At 45.7% G+C, this 14,815-nt stretch overlaps 1 protein-coding gene across 1 annotated transcript in view; it reads right to left on the bottom strand.

Moving 5' to 3' along the window:
* Window positions 1-9,631: 9,631 nt before the first annotated feature.
* Window positions 9,632-14,815, bottom strand: part of LOC137609760 (voltage-gated potassium channel KCNC1-like) — a 62,415-nt gene continuing 57,231 nt past the window's right edge. The window contains exon 6 of the mRNA XM_068337026.1: window positions 9,632-9,783. Coding sequence (XP_068193127.1) covers window positions 9,632-9,783 — 152 coding nt within the window. The remainder of the gene's footprint in view (window positions 9,784-14,815) is intronic.

The raw sequence follows: 14,815 nt of genomic DNA, 5'->3' as shown, positions 1-14,815 counted from the left end.
AAGTTTAGGAGCAGGGTTCAAGTTGTTCTATCATGGTGTAGATGGGAAGAGAAATGGAGGAGGAGTTATCTTGAAGGAGGAGTTTGTTAGGAATGTCCTGGAGGTAAAAAGAGTGTCGGATAGAGTGATGAGTCTGAAGCTAGAAATAGAAGGTGTGATGTTCAATATTGTTAGCGGGTATGCTCCACAGGTAGGATGTGAGCTGGAGGAGAAGGAGAAATTCTGGTTGGACCTTGATGAAGTGATGCAGAGCATACCTAGAAGTGAGAGAGTTGTCATTGGAGCAGACTTCAATGGACATGTTGGTGCAGGAAACAGAGGTGATGAGGAGGTGATGGGCAGGTTTGGTATCCAGGAGAGGAACGCAGAAGCACAGATGGTAGTTGACTTTGCAAAAAGGATGGAAATGGCTGTAGTGAATACTTTCTTGCAGAAGAGGCAGGAACATAGAGTGACTTATAAGAGTGGAGGTAGGAGCACACAGGTAGACTACATCTGGTGTAGACGGTGTAACCTGAAGGAGATCAGTGACTGTAAAGTAGTGGTAGGTGAGAGTGTAGCCAAACAGCATAGGATGGTGGTGTGTAGGATGACTCTGGTGGTGAGGAAGATGAAGAGGACAAAGGCAGAGCAGAAGACGAAATGGTGGAAGCTAAAAAAGGAACAGTGTTGCATGACTTTTAGGAAGGAGTTAAGACAGGCTCTGGGTGGTCAGGAGGTGCTTCCAGATGACTGGACAACTACAGCTAATGTGATCAGGGAGACAGGTAGGAGAGTACTTGGTGTGTCATCTGGAAGGAGAGTAGATAAGGAGACTTGGTGGTGGAATGAGGAGGTACAGGAGTGTATACAGAGAAAGAGGTTAGCTAAGAAGAAGTGGGACACTGAGAGGACTGAGGAGAGTAGACAGGAGTACAGGGAGATGCAGCGTAAGGTGAAGGTAGAGGTAGCAAAGGCCAAACAAGAAGCTTATGATGACTTGTATGCTAGGTTGGACAGTAAGGAGGGAGAGACTGATCTATACCGGTTGGCAAGACAGAGAGACAGAGATGGGAAGGACGTGCAGCAGGTTAGGGTGATTAAGGATAGGGATGGAAGTCTATTGACAGGTGCCAGTAGTGTGATGGGAAGATGGAAAGAGTACTTTGAAGAGCTGATGAACGTGGAAAATGAGAGAGAACAAAGACTAGAAGAGGTGACTGTTGTGGACCAGGAAGTAGCAAAGATTAGTCAGGATGAAGTGAGGAGGGCATTGAAGAGGATGAAGAGTGGAAAGGCAGTCGGTCCTGATGATATACCTGTAGAGGTATGGAAGTGTCTAGGAGAGGTGGGAGTAGAGTTTCTGACTGGGTTGTTCAACAGGATCTTAGATAGTGAGAAGATGCCTGAGGAATGGAGGAGAAGTGTGCTGGTGCCCATTTTTAAGAACAAGGGAGATGTGCAGAGTTGTGGCAACTACAGAGGAATAAAGCTGATGAGCCATACAATGAAGTTATGGGAGAGAGTAGTGGAAGCTAGACTAAGGGCAGAAGTGAACATTTGTGAGCAGCAGTATGGTTTCATGCCAAAACAGAGTACTACAGATGCAGTATTTGCTTTGAGGATGTTGATAGAGAAGTACAGAGAAGGCCAGAGGGAGCTGCATTGTGTTTTTGTAGATCTGGAGAAAGCTGATGACAGGGTGTCCAGAGAGGAACTGTGGTATTGTATGAGGAAGTCTGGAGTGGTAGAGAAGTATGTTAGAGCGGTGCAGGACATGTATGAGGACTGTAAGACAGTGGTGAGGTGTGTGTAGGTGTGACAGAGGAGTTCAAGGTGGAGGTGGGACTGCATCAGGGATCAGCTCTGAGCCCCTTCTTGTTGCTATGGTGATGGACAGGCTGACAGACGGGGTTAGACAGGAATCTCCATGGACTATGATGTTTGCAGATGACATTGTGATCTGCAGTGAGAGCAGGGAACAGGTGGAGGAGAAGCTAGAGAGGTGGAGGTTTGTCCTGGAAAGGAGAGGAATGAAGGTTAGCCGCAGTAAGACAGAGTACATGTGTGTGAATGAGAGGGACCCAAGTGGAAGAGTGAGGTTACAGGGAGAAGAGATCAAGAAGGTGGAGGATTTGAAGTACTTAGGCTCAACAGTCCAGAGCAATGGAGAGTGTGGAAAAGAGGTGAAGAAGCGTGTCCAGGCAGGATGGAACGGGTGGAGGAAAGTGTCAGGTGTGATGTGTGATAGAAGAGTTTCAGCTAAAATGAAAGGAAAGGTGTACAAAACTGTGGTGAGACCAGCGATGTTGTTTGGTCTAGAGACAGTGTCACTGAGGAAAAGACAGGAGACAGAGCTGGAGGTAGCAGAGATGAAGATGCTGAGGTTCTCTCTGGGAGTGACCAGGATGGATAGGATCAGGAATGAGTCCATCAGAGTGACAGCACATGTTAGAGGTTCTGGAGATAAAGTCAGAGAGGCCAGACTGAGATGGTTTGGACATGTCCAGAGGAGAGATAGTGAATATATTGGTAGAAGGATGCTGAGTTCTGAACTGCCAGGCAGGAGGCCTAGAGGAAGACCAAAGAGGAGGTTTATGGATGTAGTGAAAGAGGACATGAAGGTAGTTGGTGTGAGAGAAGAGGATGAGAAGACAGGGTTAGATGGAGGACACTGATTGGCTGTGGAGACCCCTGAAGGGGAAAGCCAGAAGGAGAAGAAGAAGAAGAAGAAGAAGAAGAAGAAGAAGAAGAAGAAGAAGAAGAAGGAGACAGTCTTTCATACTTTCAGTGAGTGTGGGAGACTTCAGTGCTCTTCACTCTTCTAACGAATGTTTTTAACTTGTTCAATGAAAACTTTAGTATCAGGAAATTCATCTACGGTGCTGGGTACAATAGATCGAATCAGAGAAAGTGGCAGCTTTCTTCTTCTTTTTTTTTTTTTTTGATTTTTGCAAAAACACTTTAATCTCATTCAAACATTTTGCAGTTTTACATCAGATGAAAGCATTTAAGTGCCTCAGAACATCTTTTCCAAACAAACTTCAATCACATTTAGAACATTTAGAACATTTAGAACATTTTACAAATTTTCATTAGATGAAATTTCAAAAACACTAAACACTCAAAAACATTAAACACCAAGAAACAAAGGGAAGTACAATATAAGAATTAGTGCATTATAACAGGAAGTTTGCAAAAGTGAGGTGGTCATCAACTAAAGTCCATAGGACATTTTTGTAACACCAGATGTTCCTAAAGTTATTCAGGTCTTTTGTCAATTTATAGAAACCAAATTCTAGTTTTAAGCGACATCTGATGTTACAGCAAAAAACAGGAGCTGCTTCTTGAGCGGTATCGTTTTCAATTTTCCTCTTCCTGGTCACATGAATTGCAAGTTTTGCCTCCCCAGAAATAAAATTTAAAAGCTGCCACTTTCTCTGATTCGATCTATTGTACCCAGCACCGTAGATGAATTTCCTGATACTAAAGTTTTCATTGAACAAGTTAAAAACATTGGTTAGAAGAGTGAAGAGCACTGAAGTCTCCCACACTCACTGAAAGTATGGAAGACTGTCTCCTGAAGGGGACAGAAGGGACACTGGCTGGACACCGCAGGGTTAAAAACAGAGACAAAAGCATTGGAACCGACGGCACCATGTAAAATCCTCCACTGGAGGTCGGCTGTTTTGGGTGTGGTGGTAGTTAGTCTACTGATGGACATTAGTAACTGGACGTTTGTTTGTTTGTCAGTAGCTTTTGAAGCTAACGCTGCTGTTGGTGAAGAGGCCGCAGGAGTTAGTTCATGTTTAGAGGACTGGGGGGGTCAGCCATTGAAGAAACGTGTTCTGTTCATGACTCTAGATCCTCTCAGGGTTATTAAGAATAAAAAGACAGACCAGGAAACAGATGTTACTGCAGGAAACCAGACAAACCAGCAAGAAGACACACACACACACACACACACACACACACACACACACACACACACACACACACACACACACACACACACACACACACACACACACACACACACACACACACACACACACACACAGGAGACATAACACAAGGACCACAATGGTGACATTCACATTCTTACATGGAGAAGATGTTTCGCTTCCTCTTCCTCCTCCTCTTCCTCCTCCTCCTCCTCCTCCTCCTCACCACCTCCACACTGTCTTCCTAATTCTCCTCCATCTCCTCCCGGTGTCGCTGCTCACACTCCCCCTCAGAACCCCTTCCCTCCCCCTAAACACCAGCTCCGTCTCTCAGTTCCTTCTTCCTTCCTTCTGGGTGACGTCCAGAGTGTTCCCAGTATTACCAGTACGTCCAGAGTGTTCCCAGTATTACCAGTACGTCCAGAGTGTTCCCAGTATTACCAGTATGTCCAGAGTGTTCCCAGTATTACCAGTACGTCCAGAGTGTTCCCAGTATTACCAGTACGTCCAGAGTGTTCCCAGTATTACCAGTACGTCCAGAGTGTTCCCAGTATTACCAGTACGTCCAGAGTGTTCCCAGTATTACCAGTACGTCCAGAGTGTTCCCAGTACCATGAAGGATCTCCAGTTGGACCACATCCCTCCAGTTGGATTTTGCTGTGAGAGACTTGGGGATCAGGTGATGGTGGTGTGTTGGGGTTGGGGGGGGGCGATCGGTGAGGGGACACGGAGGAAACAAGGAAAGGAAACAAGGAAGTCGTACAAGAAAAGCACAAAAAACCAAAGTCCTTTTTGACCCCCGGTAGATCACTGGGTAAACTGGGGTCAACTGGACACAAGGGGGGTTGAGACAGTGATACCTGAGTTGTGACAGGATGGAGGGGGGGTAAAGGGGGAGTCAGGACAGAACCCTGAAGGAACCTCTGCAGTGGTGAACCTCACCAGTCAGTGCAGCCTCCTCAAACCAGTGGAGCCAGTTGGTAACGTCTTTAATCCGTTCCTTCACGTCACTCAGAGGACTTGGACAACATCTGGAGGTTGAGCAGTTTCATCTGAAGGTCTCAATGTTGAAATAATCTTAAAAAGACATTTTTATTGACGAGGTGACCAAAAAGGGGAGTGGCTTGTAATTCTAGTCTCATCCTGAACTGAGCTGAATGTTCTTCATCAGGTGTGATCAAACTGCATCGGGGGGGTTGCTGAACACCAGGTCTTCATCAGATCTTTATCGTTTGTGGAGGTTGCATTGAGCCGCTGACGCTCACAACCCTGAGGTATCCTCCTCTCACTCAACACTGCTGAGTCACAAGAATAAACCGTCCGACAGCATGGACCATCAAGGAATGTAGAAAAACCAAATAAACCATGAGGCATCGAGAGGAAGAGGAGCCTCCTCTTCTTCAGTGATGGAAGAAGCTGGATTTTTTTGTTCATGTCTTAGCATTAGTTCACAGTTGCTGCTTCTTTTTGCATATATCTGCCAGCGCAGGGCTTCAGGACGGGTCTGGGGAGGGGGTTGAGGGGGGGTCTGAGGGGAAAGAGAAGCAAACCAGGAAGGAACCAACAGAAGCTACAACATGAACGTGTTTCTGACCAGAAGTCTCTGGGATCAATAAGAAAGCAGCTATACAAGACCGACTACAAATGTCACCCCTCCCCAGCCTGTAAAAATAAACTTTCCCACCCCCACCCCGTCCCGTTACAGTACCTAACTTGGTCTCTTTTGACCAATAGCATCATAGCATTTTGGCATGCATTACGTCAGCCCGTCCCCCCTCCTGCATTCAAAGAGGGGAATATTTTTGTCCTGCATGCGTTGTTAGTGCATGTGTGTGTGTCTAAACACACACACCCCAACCGACTCCTGGTCGTCTACATCTTATGTACACACTCGTTAAACTCAAGACTAAACCCTTAAACCAGATCCTGGTCATTCGTCGTCTCCTTATTGCTGTGATGGAAACCCATGCAGGTTCATTACAACACACACTTTACATGTATGTACAACAGAAGGTCTGCTCCGTGTGTGTGTGTGTGTGTGTGTGTGTGTGTGTGTGTGTGTGTGTGTGTGTGTGTCAGACTCAGGCTACCTTTGGGCTACACGTCAGGCTAACTGGGGGCCCCGTTTGGAGCCCTGATTCTTTCAGGCTGGTTCTAGGAAAGCCTTTGAATTAGACACACCTGAGTGACTCCCCAAAGGTAACCCGAGTTAGTCTGTGAGAAGAGAAGCTCAACTCATTCATTTAGACACAATTCAGGATTCAGAAAACATGAACAAAAAAAGAAAGGCTTGACATTTTTTGGGAAAAATCTATTCTTGATGTTCTATTAGTTAAATAGTGGGTCAGGGCTTCACAAGTCAATTATTTGCTTTCTAAACAGATTAAAGTGCTTTAATTTCTGCTCTGTTTGGTTTTCATTTAGTGATGAAACGTCTCCTGATGGTCTCAGGAGGCTTCGTCTCCACAGACATCCAAGTGTTTTTCCCCAAAATGTCACATAATTCAGAAGAATCCCCTCCTAAACCAAACCCTACTCATTCTGCACTGTCAGCCCCCGCCCCCCCAATCCGGAATGAATGCAGGAGATACAGAGGAGAGATGTAGCTTCTCCCCCAGGAGAGGAAATCTGTTGACCTGGTCAACAACACAAGGAGAGCTTCAGGAACTTCCTGTTTGAGAGGCTCTTCTCTGATTGGCTGAACAGAGTGTGTGATGGCTGGACCGTGAGGAACAGCATCTGTGTTTGTGTGGGGGGGGGTTTCAGGAAAATGGTCCCTTGGGGGTGGGGGGGTTGACAGCGAGACATGAGGACAGAAGTCAAACTCAACCGACCTACAGAATCCATTTTTACAGTAACTGACAATCGATCCTTCAGGTGACGTCACAACCGAAAGAAAAGATTTAACATTTATAGCAAATAAATAAATAAATAAATAAAAAGTCACAAACAATCCCACTGATGACATCACAGATTATTTAGAACAAACGTCAGGAATAAAATCAATATTTTTCCATTTCTTGACACAAAAAGAAAAGTTAAGGTTTGTGCATCTTAGTACAGATGCAGCTCTGGACACACACACACACACACACACACACACACACACACACACACACACACACACACACACACACACACACACACACACACACACACACACACACACACACACACACACACACACACACGTTGCTCTGCTCTCTCTGGTCTGTCCTCGTGGCGTCTGGCGTTGGCTCTTCTTCTACCAGGGGCTGTCGCTCCAGTATCCGTTCACAGTGCCCCCCACTGGACAGCCGCCAAACAAAGAAGGAATGGACAAACAGAGAGGGAGGGGTGGGGGTGGGGGGGTCAGGAGGGAAAGAAAGAGAAGCCAAAAAGGGAGAAAACTAAAAATATTGCCACTGGCAGCGGAGTCACACTGGAGTCAGTGTTGTAGTAACAATGGAGGTGGAGGTGGAGGTGGAGGTGGTGATGGAGGTGGAGGTGGTGATGGAGGTGGAGGTGATGGAGGTGGAGGTGGTGATGGAGGTGGAGGTGGTGATGGAGGTGGAGGTGATGGAGGTGGAGGTGATGATGGAGGTGGAGGTGATGGTGGAGGTGGAGGTGATGGTGGAGGTGGAGGTGGAGGTGATGATGGAGGTGGAGGTGATGGTGGTGGTGGAGGTGGAGGTGGAGGTGGTGGTGATGGAGGGGTGTGTTCCAGCCTTTCTCAGTTGGAGATAGAGACATGCTGATTTCACGGATGACGTGTAAAGGTGAACATTATCCTCGTCTTGTGCTTTGACTGCAAAGACCCGTGTCAGAAACCAGGTGGGGGGAAACAGTGTTGTTGATGCTCTGGTTCCTATGACAACCAGAGGTTTTCATTCTCATGTAGTAATTTGTGTCCATTTATCTGAGGAAACATCTTGAGTGCAGCTCAGACAGCGATAGACCAGAGTCAGCTGGACACGCTGAAGGTTTCTTGACAACGTTTCACCTCTCATGACAACGAGCTCCAGTCGTCCTCCCTCTCCTGGTCTTTAAGGTCTCTGGTTCTGACAAGGAGAGGGAGGACAAACAGGAAAACCTGTTTTAGTCAGGTTTTAGTCAGAGCCGACTCCTCAGGACGGGACTCAACACAGACCACTCCTCTGAGGACAGTCATGTCATTAGGGGGGAGTTAAAGAAGCCATTTTGGTCAAACTGGAGAAACCATCTCTGAACAGAGGAGGAGGATGAAGACACCATCATCAGCATTCACACCTGGGTGCAGCTCACCATACAGCTCACCTGAGGGTGGGCAGGACGACGACTTCCTTATGATTGGTCACAACTACGAACTGGACCCATTGTCTCGGTGGTTTTGTGCTCCATCAGGAGTCTCTGGATTCTCTAGCAGTCAGTCAGAGCTGAAGAGTGCTCCTGGATGAGAGGTGAACCAACCTTCAGCAGGTCCAGTTCAGTCTTTACTGTAGCTGCTTTACGTCCACCTGATGGCTGAGGACCACATGGACTTCAGAGCAGCTCTGCTCTGCTGGAGGACAGCTTTGCTTTTTATTTCGTCCTCTCTGACATCCCATAGTTCCTCTGACACTGATTCCCAATGTCAGTGTTGGTGCCTTTAAAACCAAAATAACGTAAAGCTTTACATTCATGCTGATGACATCACCACCAGGTCCTGGACCCAGGATCTGGTGACAGTCAGCTAACTGACTACTACCTGGAACAGGACTTTGTGTTCTGGTCCAGTTGACTCAAATGAAGGCTGATGTCTGAGAGGCAGCAGTTTGCTAATTGAATCACTGGATCCTACCCCCACCAAGACATCCAGTGTTCACCTGTTCCCCCACCTGTTCCTTACGGTATGACATGGTCTTCATTCAGTGGTCCTGTGAGTGTAGCAGAGGGTTCAGGGTCTGGGGTGAACTTCAGGGGAAAGAGACTAAAGAGAGAAAAAACCATCATCTAGAGTGTTGAGAAGTTGTTTGACACAAACCAAACATCTACCACCTCCATGTTGTGTAAAGCTGTGCTGCGTTGGGCTGCTTTTCACCTCTAGTTTTACTTCTTAGACATATGCTTTTGATTTGTTTTAAAAATGTCTTATTATTTATCCATGTTGGCTTAGATTGCTGTTCTTCACGTGGGGGTTATGTTGAGTGGAAACATGCGTGCTACAGTAACATGTGCGTGTCTGTTCTAGGGGCTCTGTGTTAGGAGACGTCTCTTGTTGGAGCTTCTTTGAAAGTGCTCAAGTTGCAGGAGCTGTGAGGTCCAGGCAGGAAGTCGGTCAGGAAAGCTGGAGATGAACTCCTCCTTCATGTCAGTGTGACCTCACGTCAGTGTGACCTCACGTCAGTGTGACCTCACGTCAGTGTGACCTCACGTCAGTGTGACCTCACGTCAGTGTGACCTCACGTCAGTGTGACCTCACGTCAGTGTGACCTCACGTCAGTGTGACCTCACTGGACTGTCCCTGTCGGTGGGACCGGTGTTAGTGTGTGTCTGCAGCTCTGAAAGGCTTCAGCGTCGACTCGGTTCCATCAGGACCAATGATCTGGTGTGACTGATGTAATGACACGCCTCACGTCTTGATGCTTTCTGTTTTTTTTGTATTTAAGCCCCACCCCCCCGCCCCCCAGCAGATGTTCTAATGGATGATGCTAGCAGCTGATGCCATTGTTGTTGTTGTTGTTGTTGTTGACGTGTTTTAATCCGTGTTGCTACAGGATGGAGGGGATGGGGGAGTGACACCGCCTCAGGCCGGGGGGCTCGAAGGGCTCGAAGGTGGAGTTGGTGATGGGGGTGAGGCGAAGCGGGGCCCCCATCATCCCCGAGATATTATTCAGGCTGCGAGACTTCTCGTAACCCGTGGCTACATGAAGATGACAAGCACAGGTACAGGGGTTATGAAGGGTCAGAGGTTATGAAGGGTCAGAGGTTATGAAGGGTCAGAGGTTAGGAAGAGTCAGAGGTTATGAAGGGTCAGAGGTTATGAAGGGTCATTCATATTTATGTTTTCAGGATGCGAATAAAGTTGAACGTAAGGAATTGGATGGAAAAGCAATGTTATGATGTATATATAGACATATATATATATATATATATATATATATATATAGTATATATATATATATATATATATATATATATATATATATATATACATTTTGTGTGTGTATGTGTATATATATATAAAAATGTGGTGACAGCATTGCACGTCAGAAATAGCAAATATAAACCGTTTGTCACAGTTTTGAAGCATTTAAAGGAAATAAAGTTGAGAAAAACAACTCAAAACAGAACCAGCCCAAAAGAAAGGAGGAGAAAAAGACACACGGACAGACAGGCAGACAGACACACAGACAGACAGACAGGTGGACAGAGGGACAACACATGGACGGACACACAGAGACAGGACAAAACAGGGATATTGGTTACGAACATCACAGTTTCCCTTAGACACCTAAGGGGGGCGCTCTGAAGCACCGGCATCAACTGTGTTCAGAAGGGAGGATGCTCAGGTCCAGTGGACACACACACGGCCCCCCAGGTCCAGACCCACCCACCACAGTTTAGGAGTGTGTGTCCACTGGACGTCTGCTCTGAGGTCCCTGGAGCACATCGGTGGGGCTTCAGCCAATCACAGCGGCTCCTGAGCTTCAGGAAAGTCAGAGCAATGAGGGGGGGGGGGTCATCTGGAGCTGAGCACAGTTATAAATAACACACACACACACACACACACACACACACACACACACACACACACACACACACACACACACGTCTCAGCCAATGAGAACGTCTCAGAGTCAGACAGAAAGACAGACAGACTGAAGAAGATCTTCTCCTCTTCTTCACTGGATGTGAGGTCTTAGTCTGTGTGCTAACGCCACTAGCTGTGCTAAAACGCTCCTGTTTACTATCTTTAACACCAATGCTTGCAAAATATCACTGGACATACAATAATCTTAGCTTGTCTTCACACAGTCTGACTCCACTGATGGCGTTCAGGTGTGACATCACTACGGTAACCTGAGGTTCACGTGTGTCAGCACCTGCTAAACACGTCACCCTGAGCGTTTCAAGCATAACGCTGACATGAAACTGGGACACTTTTTATTGCAGTCTGATGTATTCAGTATTTAACGCACTGTAAGGCGCACCTACCAGGCTTTCATGTTCTCAAAAACTGACAGTCCGCTTTATAATCCAGTGTGTTTTATAATCCAGTGTGTTTTATAATCCAGTGTGTTTTATAATCCAGTGTGCTTTATATTTATATTTATATATATTTATATATATTTATATATATTTATATATATTTACTCAACTCAACTCCAACTGTGTGTACAAGAAGGGGCAGAGCAGGATGTACTTCCTAAGGAGGCTGGCCTCCTTCAACATCTGTCCTAAGCTCCTTCTCATGTTCTATCAGTCCGTAGTCTCCAGTGTGCTGTCATACGCCATTGTGTGTTGGGGTGGGGGGGCCAGGAAAAGAGATATGGACCGTCTGAACAGACTCATCCGCAGAGCGGGCTCAGTGGTCGGGCTGAGCCTGGACTCTGTGGATATGCTTCTGGAGAGCAGGACCATGTCTAAAATTAAGGCCATCATGAACAACACCCCCCCCCCCTACACACCACCTTCTCCCAGCAGAGAAGCACCTTCAGCGGCAGACTGCTGTCACACAGCGCCTCCACAGAGAGGCTGAGGTCCTCCTTCGTGCCATCAGGGGGTACAATGACTCTCTCAGGAGGAGCGGGGGGGAGGTGGCGAGGTCAGCACGGGGTTGAAAATGGATTTAATTTAATTTAAATTTAATTTTATACTGTTGTATATATATATATATATAAAATTTATTTATTTACTTTTTATACTGTTTTTATATTTTAATTCAATTTTATACTGTTTAGATTTTATTTTATACTGTTTATATTTTAATACTGTAATATTTTTAAATTTTATACTGTTTATATTTTTAGTTATAGTTTAGTATATAAGTCCTGTTAGTGCTGCATGTGTCTGTCTGTTAGTGTAATGTATGTCTTGTGGTATGTCCTGTGATGTCAGTGTTTCCTTTTCTCCTGGTGTTTATCCAGTATTATTTGTTAAGTAATGCCTGAGCAGTGGATATATGCAATTTCCTCCGGGATTAATAAAGTATCTATCTATCTATCTATCTATCTATCTATCTATCTATCTATCTATCTATCTATCTATCTATCTATCTATCTATCTATCTATCTATCTATCTATCTATCTATCTATCTATCTATCTATCTATCTATCTATCTATCTATCTATCTATCTATCTATCTATCTATCTATCTATCTTATAATCCAGTGTGTTTTATAATCCAGTGTGTTTTATAATCCAGTGTGCCTTATATATAAAACAGTTATAAAATAGGCCATTCATTGAAGGTGCGCCTTATAGTGTGGAAAATGCTGTGCTGTTTTTTTAGGACAGTAAGGACATTTTTTTAATTAAGATTTATCACAAGCAAACATTTTGTAAACATGATGACCATTTTGTTGAAGATCTTCTCTGGGTGATAAATGGTTGGGTTCTGTTCTTATATTCATAAAGTGTTTATAGAGAAGAGGAAACGTCCGGACATCCAGTGTAGGTGCAGAGGAGTCCCTCCTCCAGGGGGCGCTGTGCTGTGATTGGCTCAGAGAGTAGAGGACTGAAAGCATGATTATGAAGTGACTGATTAAGTGAGGTTGAAATTACAATCTCGTTTGTAATGACGTATAAAAAAACGTACATCTATTAAATAAACGTGGTTATCATTTTGAAGCCTGCCTTTGGTGTTGATTCTGATTCTATTCCAGTCAAAGATTTGAAATGTCACAACTTTTAGTGTGCATGAAATTAAAAAAAAGAAAAACCTTCAGACTATAAATAATGGTATTGAACTGATCACCTCAAATTTGAGGTGATCATCTCAGCTCCTTATTTGTGGAGCAGGACGAAGCTGCAGACTCAGGGAGAACAAACAAACCCAGAACCCTCACTACCCGCTGCGCCCCCGTTCCTCCTCTGACAGACCTTACTTTCTTTATTTGAATGTTGATAATTTGTTGCTATGGTTACAGGGGCCCTGAGGCCTGTACCATAAAGCTGGATTACGGCTTAGCCAGATAACTTCAGGCTTAACCCTGGCTTTTCGGTACCATAAAGGTGGCTGACTTTCTATCGGGCTACGTTGTCGCGGTAACCTATGCTGAACACCTAACCTGCTCCAGAGCAGGATAGGTTCAGGATAAGAGCTCAGCAGGTATAACAGCCCCACCTACTGACCAATCAGAGCTCAGCGGGTATAACAGCCCCACCTACTGACCAATCAGAGCTCAGCAGGTATAACAGCCCCACCTACTGACCAATCAGAGCTCAGCAGGTATAACAGCCCCACCTACTGACCAATCAGAGCTCAGCAGGTATAACAGCCCCACCTACTGACCAATCAGAGCTCAGCAGGTATAACAGCCCCACCTACTGACCAATCAGAGCTCAGCAGGTATAACAGCCCCACCTACTGACCAATCAGAGCTCAGCAGGTATAACAGCCCCACCTACTGACCAATCAGAGCTCAGAAGGTATAACAGCCCCACCTACTGACCAATCAGAGCTCAGAAGGTATAACAGCCCCACCTACTGACCAATCACAGCTCAGCAGGTATAACAGCCCCACCTACTGACCAATCAGAGCTCAGCAGGTATAACAGCCCCACCTACTGACCAATCAGAGCTCAGCAGGTATAACAGCCCCACCTACTGACCAATCGGTTCTCCTGAAAACAGGCCGTCCGTTCCCTGAGAACCCGGTGGATCTCGGGTCACAGCTTGTGTGCAGAGCGCTCAGGCAGAGAGAATATTTAGGGATGGCTGTAATCCGGTGGGATTGGCTGAACAATGACTGTAGAAAGGTAGAGGTTTTGGGGGGAGGGGTTACATTACATCTGTCAGCTGCTGGAGCCTCACATCAGGAATGGAACGCACCCCAACCCCGCGCTGACAGCCCCCCACAGTGTGCATTGACCTGAGGGTCTTTGAGACAGTTCATATATTTCTGAGTGATGTTGGTAATTATTATGATGTCCTGGAATCCCTCGTTGGACGGGTTACAAGCAAGACACAGATAGAATGTCATTGATCAGTGATTTGTTTCAGTAAATCATGGATTGATCGATTGATTGATTGATTGATTGATTGATTGATTGATTGATTGATTGATTGATTGATTGATTGATCGGTACTTTAATGTATTGTGTTGGCGATGCTGAAAACCTGTGAAGAACACAGTACGTAGAGCTGTTCATAAAGTCACGGGGCTACGATCACATGTCATAACCAAACATGTGGTTCACACACACATGTATGATCACACACATGTTACTGTAGTCAGACACACAAGTGCAGTCATAGTGGGGCAGTAATATTATAATGGCACTAACTTCCTCATTGACGCAGTCGGCCATGTTTTCCCAGAGATCCTTGCTCCGTTTGGCAGCTGCAGCTGTGTTGCTTTTTGCCTGGATTATTGATTTGTATTGATCGTATTTATTAATTATTATTGTTTGCTCCTCCGTTGTGAAATATGCGACTCGGGCCGGTTTGTTGCATGTTTGTGATTGGTCGCATGCAGCAAACTCCGCCCTTTTTATGTGAGCGCACAGATCTAGAGTGGACAAGTCTGGATTGAATTAGTGAGTTGATAGCCGGCTTTATGGTACCGGAAATCTGGAGGGTGGATGTCTGGGTAAGTGAAGCCAGATAAGGAAGAGGAAGCCCGGCTAGGTTAATCCAGCTTCATGGGACAGGACTCTGGAGCTTCCTGTCACATGACCCTTGCTTTGCACGTTGTTGCACAATATCGTACCACACTTCTGAACTGTA

This window comes from Antennarius striatus, chromosome 16, assembly GCF_040054535.1.
Source record: "Antennarius striatus isolate MH-2024 chromosome 16, ASM4005453v1, whole genome shotgun sequence".
Classification (NCBI taxonomy): domain Eukaryota; kingdom Metazoa; phylum Chordata; class Actinopteri; order Lophiiformes; family Antennariidae; genus Antennarius; species Antennarius striatus.
This window is presented reverse-complemented; position numbering and strand designations above follow the sequence as displayed.